Source organism: Chlamydotis macqueenii, chromosome 1 (assembly GCF_036417535.1).
Source record: "Chlamydotis macqueenii isolate bChlMac1 chromosome 1, bChlMac1.mat, whole genome shotgun sequence".
Classification (NCBI taxonomy): domain Eukaryota; kingdom Metazoa; phylum Chordata; class Aves; order Otidiformes; family Otididae; genus Chlamydotis; species Chlamydotis macqueenii.
In genome coordinates, this window is record NC_141556.1 from 152,842,958 (window position 1) to 152,857,020 (window position 14,063).

General features: G+C 43.9%; 1 protein-coding gene across 3 annotated transcripts in view; it reads right to left on the reverse strand.

Annotated features, from left to right (window-relative positions):
• NAXD (NAD(P)HX dehydratase) overlaps positions 1–13,791 on the reverse strand; it is a 50,368-nt gene extending 36,577 nt beyond the window's left edge. Inside the window, exons 1-6 of one of the 3 annotated variants that reach the window (XR_015261441.1) lie at positions 13,516–13,791; positions 11,340–11,917; positions 9,738–10,109; positions 6,198–6,348; positions 4,861–4,906; positions 3,053–3,141 (exon numbers count right to left, since the gene is read on the reverse strand). Coding sequence is in view for 2 of the 3 variants with exons in the window: in XM_086770481.1 (XP_086626607.1) it covers positions 3,053–3,141; positions 4,861–4,906; positions 6,198–6,348; positions 9,738–10,109; positions 11,340–11,898 (1,217 nt within the window). In the remaining variant the exon portion in view is untranslated. Of the gene's footprint in view, positions 1–3,052; positions 3,142–4,860; positions 4,907–6,197; positions 6,349–9,737; positions 10,110–11,339; positions 11,918–13,368; positions 13,404–13,515 lie in introns of those variants that run through there. The other 2 variants (XM_086770481.1, XM_086770489.1) reach the window with 2 other exon arrangements.
• Positions 13,792–14,063: the final 272 nt, after the last annotated feature.

The following is a 14,063-nucleotide window of genomic DNA, read 5'->3' on the forward strand; positions in this document are numbered from 1 at the left end:
AATGCATTAGACAGAATCCCTGAAGAAAAAGGAAAAGCTACTATTGATAATATCTATTATTGATGGCCTCTAAACACCCAGTTATGATTATTCAGCCCAGGTGGTGACTCACAAAGCCAGGCGTTGAAGCCTCATCTTTCCAAATCCCAGGCTGACACATGCAGTCCCAGCTCTCTTGCCTTCATTCACAGGAACAGAGAATTAAGTAATGAGACAAAAAAAACATACAGAAAGGTGCAGCATGGGTATCCCCAGCACAGGATGTTATACCAAAAGGAATCCCAGGATGGTCTGCAGCTGCGGCCACATGGAATTGCCCTGGCAATGCTGCAAGATGGATGCCCTTTTTCATAACCCTCCTTCTCTCACATAACATTCCTTGCATCCTTGAAGTGACAGACATTTGCCAAGGAACTGAAATGCAGCAGTGCAACTTCTGGTTCTCGCATAGCTTCGCTAGCCATGCCGTCAAAAATCCGCAACGGCAGCTCTAACAAGCCAGAAGAGCCCTTGCATTCAGGGGGCAGCAGCAAAAAAAGAGCACGTGCTTCCCTTGAGGTGATCCCCTGCAAGGTGAAGGCAGCAGGGAAAGGTAGCGGCAGCCAAGCTGCAGAGAAGATGATAAAATGTCAGATTCCTGGCAGTACAAAATGGCAGCTGAACCCTGGCGAAACGCCAAGCTGTTCAAACAGTGAATTGAGGAGTACATGGGGCCATAATTATGATTAGCATAATAACAGAGTGGTACAACAGCTACCTAGTTACTCTGAAGGGTCATGGAGAAATCATAACAAAACAAAGTTTTAAGGAGAGATACAAAAGAAAACAATGACATAGCTGCTCCGTGGGCTTTACCCGGAGGTTCTTCCATGCGTGAAGTGCGGCCCGGGAGAAAGTACAAAGACTGTTTAAGAGATCACGCTCTGCATCAAGAGCGGCCGGCTGTGCCTGCAGAACTCAAAGGCTTCACAACATATAAAAGATCATATGAAAAGTGTGACACTGAAGACAAAGGATATTATGAGAAAAATAGGCTGTTTGTGTCAATTTGAATAAAACCTGGGCTCAATAGAGTCAGTCAAGAATTCTTCCTTTCTAACCAGAAAGGACTGCTCTCTCTTTTCCTCAAATGAAGCAGCAAAGAAGAGATAAAAATATGAGAAAATTTAACCAACAAAATCTGAACATTCTGATATTTGCATTTTTTCATTTTGAATGCCATATAAACAATAGGTACAGACCCACTGTTTCATGCAATTAGCCGTCTGTCTGGGTGAAATTAATGAGAGTTGTAATAAAAGTATTAAACACTGAGTTTCAGACTTAAAAACTAGATGGATATGGAAATTTCTAGATTCAATGTATTTTGTACATCTGGAGGAATTTATAGAGAGAGCTGAAGCTTAAAATCAAAAGTTTTCTTGGAGAATAGAAAGATCAGAGTTTTCATTGAGATTTGAATTCCACAGAAGACACTGAGAATTTGTGTATTAAAAACCTAATCCTTATTTAGTAGGTACAATCAGATTCTCCATGAACAGAATTTTACTGTTTACACACTGTCACCTCCTTTTTTCTCTATTCTGCCTCTGTTTCTCCTATTAACCTCTTCCATTACCACAAACATCAAGAACACTGTGTATAAGAAAAATGCTTCTCCCAAGGCAAGGTCAACCCCTTCCCATACAAGACAACCGTATGCTGTATCCAAGACTCATCCATCAAGACAACCTAAGTTAAAAGCTAATACTGCCATTAAGATTCTCCATCTCATTTGTTTTCATACGGTATCAGACAGAACATGAACTGAAGATGTGCCTTTTGGATCCTATGAGGCTTATGCAGTCGGACTGGTAAAAACCCTACCCTTGTATCTTTCCCTTCCTTTCAAACACCACTTTTCCCTGACTTCCCTGACTTTTCCCTGACTTTTCATGGGTTTCTTCTATCTTTGGAAAAAAAAAAAAAGAAAAAGCACAATAACAAAACACAGCCCTTGATATCTGTCTAACTGACTTATTTCTAAGCACCTCTCTCTACAGTGACAGGAATGAAGCCCACCTATAGAATGTAATAAACTTACAGCTTCTAACTGCAGGCATCCCCATAAGGGACATCATATTCTTCTCAGACACCAAAATATTTCCATTGTTATAAATCCTTCCTGACAGCAATATCTGACAAACACAATTTTAAATTATGCTTTTTCTAGCTTAATCACAGCTTTGCTATGTACACCAACAGACTTTGACACGCACAGGTGCAAGCTTAGCTCAGGGACATATACCTAAGGAACACATCTTAATTCTCATTTGCAGTGCTTGTTGTAAACCATTGTAACACCTAATTGAAACAACTTATCCAGTAAAAGTTTACTCATCAATAAATATTATAGAACACAAATCCAGGGAAGCACATACTGATTTTCCCAGTCAGGATAGTTGCTTATCAGACTTTTAATCCTCTTGTTAATAAACCCTGTATTTTAGATCACTTTAGAACATCCATTTATTCCCACAACTAGGTGTACCTAATGCAAAATACTTATGAAGAAAAACAAGAATCAGTGTCTCTCTTGCCCAGTAATTTTGTGTAAAAGACTACATACACAATAGTGAGAGGAAAAAAAAAAAGATATTCTAGTGTTAAATATTATTAGGACTGAAGAAACAACAGAACATACTCTATTTGCCTTTCAAATGCGGAATCTAAAATGCTGACTTGTAGTAATTCTTAGTTCTGGATTTTGCTACTGTTCACAGTTAAACGCGTTACCATCATAGAACACATGTCAGCAGGTAGCAGGAAGCAAGATCTTTGCTTTTTAAAAAATTATATCTTGATAGTAGCGAAAAAAATTCACAACTTATTGTTCTGTACCAAATATCTAACCAATTGTAATGAAAGGACAAACGCAGGAGTTTTTGTAATCTCCGGCTCATCCCCCCTGTAACTCTGAAAAGGAAATAACGCAAACTAATCAACCATCAGACTGAAATGTTCAAACTAGTAATCCTGACTTGCTCATTTAAAAATAAGAAAAGTCACTTACAGAACTGGATGAACAATCAGCTCTGGACTATATGACTTGATTACTGTTGCTGCATCTTTGGTACAAAAGACATGGGATAAATCTGCACCCTAAAAAAAGAAAATTAGAAAACAGAATTATCAAATTTAGACTTAATAATAACTTAATAATTCCAACATTCTCAGTTAATAATTCACCTACATTCTTACTTCTCAGTAGCTAAAGCAAATTTTTATTACTTTTTTTTCCTATTTTTGGCTTAGACTACCATGGAGTGTTTTGGAGAAAATTTTTTGTATTCAACTTCCAACATATTTTTTTTCTGCTTCTCACTGACAAGATGACTGAGAACACAGATCTTGAACCTTTACCCACTTGAAAAGCATTTCCCATTTGCAGATTAGCAAAGACTAAAATGTCACACGTGTACAATAAGAAGAAAGGCAAAAGAACACAGTTGAACAAGAGACAAGGTACATTAGAGAGGAAAAATACTACTATAATATACCTGCAAAATATAGCTATGGCAATCTATGAGTACATTTCCTGTCTTACCATTTTTACTCAATGGGCCAAATATGTACAAGACAAAGGCTGGAATAATTTCAACAACATCCCTTAAAGTTAAGTAAACATTAAAGCTGAGGAGTTTAGCCTCAAGCTTCTGTTATCGACTAAAAAAATCAGACATACCCATAAAAACTACGTAAGCAGGGACCACAAAGCCTGATCTTGTATCTGTCTTCCATATTAAAATTTCCCAAGGTTAAGAAAGCATCTCCTCTGCTTTACTACTATACATTTAACATTTCAAGACACTAACGCAGAAACTTGATCCTATGACTCTATGTGCAGATGTAATGATCTGAGACCAACTGATCTCAATAGGTGACCTCTCAGTACGCTACTGTATCTGCACATAGTGAACAGAAAGGTGAGTGGCCTTAATGTCTTATATAAGATCACTAAATAATATCATATCAGTTTTAAATCCTTAAGGGACTGCATCCTGGGGAGGAGCGGGCAGTGTAGAAATACCTGCATTGGTTACCCACTTACTGAAACAAATCTTCAAAAAGAAAAACATGCATAATGAACTGAAAGTACTGATATACTATAGATAGAGTACTGAAAAGTGTATGTAACATGTAAGCATTATTTGTTTACATCTGAACAATCACCACTGAATTTCTGCAGTAAATATATTTTTAGCCAATTAATATGTCACTGAAATAAGGAAGTTCACACTTCTAGGAAAAAAAAAGCTTAGAAAATAATCCTGCTAAAGATTATAATGTAAATAAAAAGTGCTATTAAAAATTACATTAAATTCAACCAACAATTTTTAGACTTATAGCATGTAAGAATTTTACTAGCCTAAAGCTGTAAGTGTTGAAAGAAAGTTACTTCATTCAACACACTATCAGGTCCGGAAAAAAAAAAATCTGAAGAAGTGACTCTGAAAAAATAACTTTAAACATTAATCTAAAGTTATTTTATTGCTCATTTTTGGAGAAAATATTTTGCCAAGTTTTGAAATTTCCTATCCAAGTCTCCGATAAAACAGTTCTCCCTCTGAAATCTTAATTTTTTTTACATATCTCTAACTTTATGTTACACAGAGAAAACATTTACAGAAAACATAGCAAAAGCCACATATTTACAAAGTATTTCTACAAATCCAGGACTAAGGATTTTCTTTGTTAAATAGAAGACCGTTTAGAACTCAAATTTCATGTGCAGCACAGAACGAATGCTTTTAACAAATGGCACTTAGCCAACATAAATGATGAAAAGTTCATTTTGGATTGGTATAGAAGAACACGTACCACTTTGAGAGCTGTAATCGCAGCAAAATACGGTGCTCCAGTGTATCTAGAATGAAATACAATTTAGGTTAGGAAACACAGTCACAAGGTTAGATAATCTGGAAATCAGCCTGCCATAATGAAGTCTCAAATTCAAGAACAATCTTTTTAAAAAGCTTCCTCCTTTGATTGCTGTAAAAGACAGATAAAATCTTGCTATACTGAAGCCAATCTCAAACCCTGCTTTGATTTCAAAGGCACAGGATTTCACCTTAGTCACCTGATCCTTTCATAGAAATATTTATGAAGATCATGCCATAAAAAAGCAAACTCTTCTCAAACAACCAACTGAAAAGTTTAGAGACAAACAAAACAAAAGAGTACAGCATTGTTTGCAAGCCAAATCTGGGATCTGTGACCTGGATCAATCCCACCTGCTTAACTAAAGTGCCTAAACTGTGATTCCAGTTGCCCTAAATTCTCTTTCTGAAAACTAGAGAGAGATATGGACAGAAACACCTTCCAGAGGTGCCTACTTTTGCCAAGAGGACAGAACCTAAGCCTATTAGACCAACAGGAAAACTAACTCCTGGCTAATCAACTCAGCTATCACACAGCACCTTTTGCTTTTTATAGAATTATTATTTGTGGCAGATGTCCAACAGCAGATCTCTTTGACAGGAGAAAGATGACATCTCTATTTCAAAAGGGGAAAATGAAAAACAGAAAGATGTAGTAGCTCATTCAAAGTATCGTGCAGATTACCAAACATGGCCAAGAAAATAATAGAGCCTGTTTTATTTCTAGGTCAGAACAGCATTTAACTGATTTATGCTCTATCTCTTTTTTCCCTGAAACACACTATTTCTGTTACTCCAGAACACATAAGGTATTGACAGAATCTAGCAAACATCACTATTTATCAAAATAAAAAGTGTACAGTAAAAAACATTCTATTCCTGATTTAAGAGACCCAGTTCCAAAATAATGAAAACAAACAAACAAACAAAAAACAAATCTGCCACTGTTTTACCCTATTCTACTTATTCTATAACAATATCATGCAATGGGAGAAGACTAACACTGAAAGTAGAGAGAGTTCGGTGCTCAAAATGGACAGAGAAGGTAGACACAGACGCAAAGAGCTTTCTAAGTTTCAACCACATTCTCTACCAAATTCTTGCAATACAACCGCAAGGAAACATGTTCTTACATCAGTATGTACGGTCCTGATGGACATGATTTTCTCTGGAAAATACTAATGTTTTAAATGTAAGGTGAGTTGAATGGCTTCTACCAGTAGTTGTGACATCCTCAAACTCTCTCAGAAACAAAAATCAGATTTCTGTTTAACTTACTCTTGACATCCTCCAACAATGCCTATACGTCCATCTTGACCTTTATGCCTTTTCCCTGTTAGAGGAGGGATAACATTGCGCACCAGTTGAAAAATATTCTCCATATCCTTTAGAGAGTGTGTTCTGTGCAGTGAAAAAGACCTCTCTATAACTGAAAAAAAAAGAAAAAGAAAAGAAGTGTTACTTTAAAGTACGTTATTTCTTAAACTACCATCAGCATTTCTTTTAAGCACTCATAAACACTAATAAAATAATTTGAAGATATACAAACTGACATACTTCTAAAAACCAAATGCTTCATCACTTAAAGATCTTTAAAACAGTAAGTACAGAAGGTGATAATTTAAAAAATTAATTTAGGGTCTGATGCAGAGACTATTCCCACTGACTGCTCACAGCTGTAATTTAGGCCTCAGGTACAGAAAGAAACAACAGCCCAGAATAGTTTCATGAACATTTTGTAGTTCAGCCTGAAATCACTGTCATAATTAAGCTCAGTGGAAATAGGTACACTTAGGAAGGACTAAACACATCCAGACACAGAGCAAGCACAGAGCAACTAAAACCACATTTTAAACGTACACCCTACCTTATTTTTTGTTTCCCCTTAAAGACTTCTGCCTCTTAGCAGAATCACGGCCTATCTCACTGCTTTTTTTATTTTGGCAGCTGGTTACAAAGAATAGTGAAAGTCTTTCTGCAAACTATAATCCAATGCACTAGATGCAAACGTCACAAATATCACACAAAGATAATCTTCAGCTATAATACAAATACAGATCTCTGATACACAGCTACATGCCCGGCTAAATACTAAAACAACTGCACACTCAGGCTGATACATATTTAAATTACGGTTTCAAAAGACTACAGAAATTTAGAATAAAAAAGTATTTCAACAATGGCAGATAAAGAGAATTAAACTGTTTACCTAACATGGGACAAATTTGAAGATCAGTACTTCTATCAACGATGTGCTAACTACAAATTGCAGTAAATACACCAAAAGAGGAAGGTCTTGTATTTCAACAAAGCTCCTCATTAACTGCACAATTCTGTTCAGAAGACCAGTTTATTTGAATGTTAATATTAGTCTCCGAGACCATAACTATGCTTACTTTCTTTTTTACAGACCTTCTAAAAAGCTCTCAAGAAACTGCTATATAGTAACACATAACTACACAAAAAGTAACTCCCACGATACTCCTTATTTTCAGCTGTACAAAATTTAGTAATCCCACTCCCTAACTTCAAAATCCGGAGAAGGGGAAGGTGGAGGGGGTGGGGGGGGGGGAGTGAAAACTGTTCCAGAAATTTTAGATACAATAATGGGGAAAAATGTAATAAACAAAAAAACACTGCATCTGTGCTACCAGCAGAAAGCATTTTTTTCTCTGTCTTCCACAGAATCTAAACCTAAAACAGACGCACTAATCTTCAGTAATAAAATGCTTCAGTGTTCAGTAATGATAAATACTCCTGGCTGATTTTTTGCTTTTAAAATCCTTCTACAATACAGGCACCCCATTCCTACTAAGATTAAAAAAAAGAAAAGAAAAGAAAAGAAAAAACCACCCTGTTTTGGATTATGGCCAAAATAGCATTGCAGTGACCCAGACAAGAACAAAATGCTCATCTCCTCTGGAAACAGTGCAAATTATTTTCTTGAAATCACACTTCATACACTCACTGGTTTTCAACCACGCAAGAAATATACTTATCATATAGCTTGCAACCCTTGAAGTGCAACATTGTTAAGAAAGACCTGTTTCTTTGTTGCTGTTTCTTTTTTATATGTAAATATAGAGTGATTGCATAATAAATAGGGAAAAAAGAGAATTATGCAAAATGCCATTCTTAATAGAGCTTCACTTACTTACAGAAACACTAAGGCAGATTTACCTATAAACAACTGAAATCTTAATCCCTTAAAAGATGTGCTGCCTGGAGCATTATTTTCACGTTTTATTATAAATGCTTTGTTACACCTTCATCGACTAAAAGATTAGAATCATGCTGAGTTACTCTTGCTACAGTTAAATATTTATAATATATTTTTGCAGAATGTAATATGATTGTACATCCATATGATGAAATTCAGCAAGAAAAACTGAACTTCAGTTTCAAGTCTTTACAGATGATGAAACTCTTTCAGCAAAAAAAACTTTCAGAAGTAACAGTAAGGTCCCAGTCTAGATCCTCAAAAGATTCCCTAAGGGATTTTCTAAAGCACTTCAGGTGAACACCATTTAAAAGACAGAATCCATAGGTACGTTGTAATTTATGTGCGAAAGTCTGCTGCCATCAAGGAACACCACAGACCAACTATACAATCAAGAAGAAACACAATCAAGTCAGCCAGCCTAAATACTCAACAGGCCTAACCATCCAGTCCCCCACACATTTTACAGGAAAACGTAGTATGTAACATAGAACTGGAAAGGCCTCAAGAACCTCTCAGGAATCAGAGAAGGCCCTTTAGGATCTGGCATGCTGGATTATTATTCAACACTGAGGCTGGGCAGGTTTGTTTGTTTGTTTGTTTTCTTTTCAAGCCATGTTTTTTTTTCTTTCAAGCAGTGTGAAATTCACAATTAAAACAAAACAAAACTTGTTTCATTTCTGTGCGGCAGGCTGCAAACCACCGAGCCGACTCTGGTTTCAGCACTGACAAGAGTATCCCTGTTTCCCTCCTGCCCATGCAGCCTACCTCCACATACAAAGAGACTATGATAAAGATAAATCACACGGAGCCACAAATCCCGAGATGTCTGTTAGTGAATGCTAATATCAGATTATCAGCTTGTGGTCCACACATAAGGTATGGAAGGAAAAGTCTGTGCATAAACAACAATTCTAGAGTTATTGCTTTGCCTTTTTCTTTAAAGTAAATTCAGATCCCCAAAAAATTTATAAATGAACTAGTATAGAATAAAAATAAATGCCAACATTTTCATCTATTACAACTACTAAAATAATATGATGTTTTACTTAAAGATAAGATTCAGAATTTTGATTTAAATAGATTTATTTCAAAGAAGCTAGATTTTAACATTTGACTTACTTCAATGTAGGCAAAACTCCACTCTTTTCTCAGCACTAAAAAAAACACATGCACAGCCTTAACTTCACATACTGGGCTAGGCCCGTTAACTTCAATGGCAGCAGAATTTCCGCTACAAGGTACCTGACGTTTACCAACAGCTTTCAGCAAATGTGTCACTTGCCTTTTATATATAAAACTTCTTCCTAACTTCATTTTACAGAGACATGAATGTGGAAAGAAGTTCCCAACATTTGTATGGTTTGAAAGGTGTGATTTTGCTCATTAAAATTTGTTATCACTAATGTATCTATATTAAATAATCAGTACAATGGTATGAATGACATTTTAATTTCATTTTACATTAGACAGACACCTTCACCACAATATTAAATAACTTCAACTAGCTTTTATTTTAAAAAGCTACTTACTACCAGTGCTTTCACACAAAAGTTTAAAAAAACCCTAGCTTTTATTTATGCTATAGAAGGAAGTACCTATCGGTGGAGAAAGTGCTGCTGTCATAGAATTATAATTAAAGTTATCCCCATATGAACGATGGTTCGCTCTCTGAGGTGGACTCGCTGGTATAGACTGTGACCTTTGTGATACTGTAGAAGAAATTCCTGCCAACATCTGTCCCAACATCTGTAACATCTGAAGCTCTCGAGCATGCTCAGCTTCCCGACGCTTGTCCTCAATTTTGAGCCTCTGTTCTTCATATCTGTAAAATTTCTCTTCTGTATCCACACTCTGCTGCAGGAATTTTTCCATCATTTTATCCAATGTTAAATTTGCATGGCGTTTTTTTGACCTTTTGGGCTGATTGAGAGGTGGGGTGATAGTTGGAGCATTGGTTTCTTTAAAGCCTAAAACAAGGAGAGACACAATTATTTTTCTGAAGCAAAATAATTTTCTAAGAAGAAAGCAGCAAAAAAAAACCAAAACCTCCCTATGAGATGTGGACCTAATGCGTCAGAAAGTTATTATACTTTTTCAGTGTGAATTGTAATTATTTCAGATATTTTTATTTCACAGTACCAAAGCAGAACCACAAGCTTCTGCAAGGTTATAAAGGTAACACAAAAACCGCAGAGGCATCTTTTAATTGTTGTAGTACTAAACTTCAACAATAGGAGTCTTTTTGATCCTCTAAAAAGGTTTAAGTGAAGGCTATTAAATAGTATAGGCTCCTTTGTGTATTGCAGGTAATTATATTAATCTAAATTGAGTTTCAGTCTGTTGGCATTCTGGATTTGCATTTCAAAAGAACATTAGTGTAAACAACTCTTTGATGGGGTTTATGTGTAAAAAGAAGGTTGGTTAAACGTCAACCAATTGGCTGATTCCTCAGTGATGTCAACTTCGGAAGACAGGTTCATGTTTGTATTAAAATCACGGCATTAATCTAGATTTAAAACAAACAAATAACACTGCCCCCTCCCTCCACAACACAAATACGGCGCTGAGGGTAAAGGACCAACAAGGAAGGGACAGGCTTTATCTAAGGGCTGCTTCTGTCCACAAGCCTGCTAAAGTTAGAAGCAGCGTTTCTGAAACGACTCGAGCAATTAATTACGTAAAAGCTCTCCCTTTGCTTTCTGGCCCATCTGCAACAATAAGCAGATTTTTCAGGTATTATCGTCATCATCGTTTGAATGCCGATTAACAAAACTGCACATAGTCTGCGGGGAACAGGAAAATTCTCCAGCGAGAAGGACGCCTATTTTCTTGTACAGCGCTACCTGACACTTTGTCTCCATAATCTCTGCACTAGTTTTCCATTGGTTTCCCACTGATAAAACACCGATTAAAAAAAACTCACTACCGTCTCTGCTCCCCCCTCCCCCAGCATCTAAACCCCCTACACGGTTTGCACAGCATTTCCCGCCCCCCGCAGCAGCCCGCTCCCCTTCCAGGCGGCGTTCGAGGAGGCGGGGGCGGGGGGGTGAAGCTTTTGGGGACGAGCAAGGTGCACAGGGCAGGAGCGGATTTCGGAGGGCAGCGGGTACGGCAGAAGCAACTAGAAGCAGGGTAGCTGGAGAGAGGCGCCGGCAGTCGGGCTGCCAGAGCCCGGAGGGTGAGGGGAGGACACTCACCGTCGCCCGGCGGCACGGGGATGGCGAAGGGGGGGCACTCCACCTTGATGGGGTGGTCGGCGTAGGAGGAGCACTCCCCGGAGTCCTCGGTGAAGTTGTCGCGGGGGGATTCCAGCTCGGCGTCCTCCTCCAGCTCGGCGTCCACCTCGCGGCTGTTGTGCGGCGTGCCCGGCGTGGGCGGCCCGGGCAGCGGCCCCGCCGGCTGAGGGCCGTCGGGCGGCGGGGCCAGCGGTTCGGGAGCGCCGTCGGGCCCCCCCCGGCAGCTGAGGATCCGGTCCATCTCGTCGTAGTACTTGCATATCTTGCGGGCGTGCCCGTTCTTCTTCAACCCGTCCCGGGCCTGGTAGTACTGGCGCTTGAGGCCCTTGATGCGGATGCGGCACTGCTCGGGGGTGCGCTCGAAGCCCAGCTCGGCCAGGCGGCAGGCCACGTCCCGGTACACATGGCTGTTCCGAAAGTTACCGTCCAGCGCCGACTGCACGTCCGCCTCGCCCCAGATCTCCAGCAGCGCCCGCGTCTCCAGGTCCGACCACAGGAAACCCCGCGTGTTCGTGATCATCCTTGGCCGGCCGGGGTCACTGCAATGGCCGCGCACCGGGGAGAGGGAGGGAGGGGGAGAGCGAGGGAGGGAAGGAGGGAGGGAGGGACGGAGGGGGCGGAGGAGGAGGGAAGAGGGGGGTTCAACGCCCGCACTCGGCTCTCGCAGGGGGCGCTTACGCCAGCCCCGGCCGCGGCAGCCGCGGTGCGGGGGGAACCGGCGGGCAGCCGGGCCCCGGGCCCCGCATCCCCGCCCGGGCCGCCGCCGCCGCTCGCAAACAAAACTTTCCAGGCGCCGCTTTGAGCTGCGGGCACCTGCAAAAAGGCACTGCGGGAGGTGGTGTTTAAACCAACCAAACAAAAAAAAATCTCCCTTCTCCGCCGGCTTGTCCCCCTCCGAAAACAATGATGATAAATAACCAAAAAAAAAAAAAAAACAAACACACAACCGTTCTCCCGGGGCGGAGCCGCGGCCCCGTTTCCCGGGGCAGGACGCGCCGCCGCCCCGCTCAGGCAGTCATCCCCGCCCGGCCGCTCCCCCGCCGCGGGCTCCTCCGGGAGCGGCAGGACGACGGCGCTGGCTGGACTTGGAGGCCCTGCTCATCACAGCGCGCCTCCCTCCTTCCCTTCCTCCCTCCCTCCCTCTCTCCTCCCTCCCTCCCTCCCCGCCGCAGTGGAGCGCGATCCCGGCACACACACACACAGACACAGACACACGCACAGACAGGGACACGCAGGGCGCTGCAGCTCGGCGCCCTACCTCAGCCCCGGCACACCGCCGGGCCGCCACGGGCACCGGCATCCCTGCCCCCTACCCCGCTCCACGGCCGCGGGGGCGGGCAGGCAGGCTGTCCCGCACACGCGGGGGGAGCCCCGGGGAGGGCGGCTGGGCTCAGCTCGCTCCCACGCCGGCCGCCACGGCAGCCCACGCTGCGGGCTTGGCAGAGACGGCGCCTCCCGGAAAGCCCCCGCTGGATCGGGCAGCCCCCGCCCCCGGCGGACCCCTGCGAAGGTGCCGGCGGTGGGGTTTGGTGCACCCGCACCCGCCCCTTTCCCCAGCCCCCGGCCGTCCCTTCGCTGGGCAGGTGAGCGGCCCGGCCGGCGGCCGCTGCAAGCGTGGGAGGAGTGGGTTTCATTGTGCCGCCCCCGCCCCGGCCCCTGCCCCCGCCCCTGCCCCTGCCCTTTCGCTTTGGTTTTGTTCCGAAACCGTTCTGCACGGCGGCGCCAAGCCCACCTCCCCCTGTCACTTGGGCCCACCGCCACCTCCTCCTCCTCCTCCTCCTCCCTCACGCCCCGGCGGCCTTTCCTTCCCTGGGGAACACCCCCCCCCCCCAGCTTCCGCAGCCCCCTCTCAGAGAGCGGCCCTCGGCGGCGCACATACCGGCCGCACCAGCGGCCCCCTGACGCCCACCGCCCCGGCCCGCCCCCGCCGCCCCTCAGGGGCAGGCCCCACCCCCTGCCCGCCAGAGCGCCGCTGCAGCGCTGCTTGTACCTTCATCGCACCGCAGCCAGAGCGCCGCCGCCAAGGCCAGCGCGGCCAGGGCGCCGGCGGTGACAGCGCCCCGTCCCCACATCCTCCCGGGGGAGAAGGCAGAGGGGCTGCGGCCAGGCTGGGCCTTGCTCCGCGCTCTCCTCTTACCTAGCCACAGCGCGGAGCTCCCGGCACCCCCCGCCAAGCGCGCAGGCAGGCGCTGCACACAACTCATCGGCGCGGCTTCCGGCTCCGCGCCGGGCCGGGCCGGGCACGGCAGGGCAGGGGCAGGCCTACGCGGGCGCGGCCACCGCCGCCTGGCACCGCTCCGCGCCTCCCCGCGGCGGCAGCCAATGGCGGCGCGGGGCCTGCGCGGGCGGGCCGCGCTGAGGTAGTGGCCGCCGCTCCCGCTCGCCCGCCGAGCCGGACAAGGCCGCCGCGGGCGTCGGCCTCCTCTTCGTTCCGGTAGCGGCGTTGGGCCTGGCGCCCTCGGGCCTGGCGCCCCCCCCCACGCCGTGGGCCCGGCCCGGAAGGGGAGAGGTCGAGCCCGGAGCGCCCCCGTGTCGCGGGGCTGCCTTCCCAGCCCTTTTTATTGTCAGCAATTAAAAACTCCTAGGAATTAGCGTTTATTGCTCCCAGCCTTTAAAAGCTCTTCACATCCCTCACCTCTCCAGGCTTTTCTGAGCAAACCCTTGATTTACGAGTGTGATTTGTTT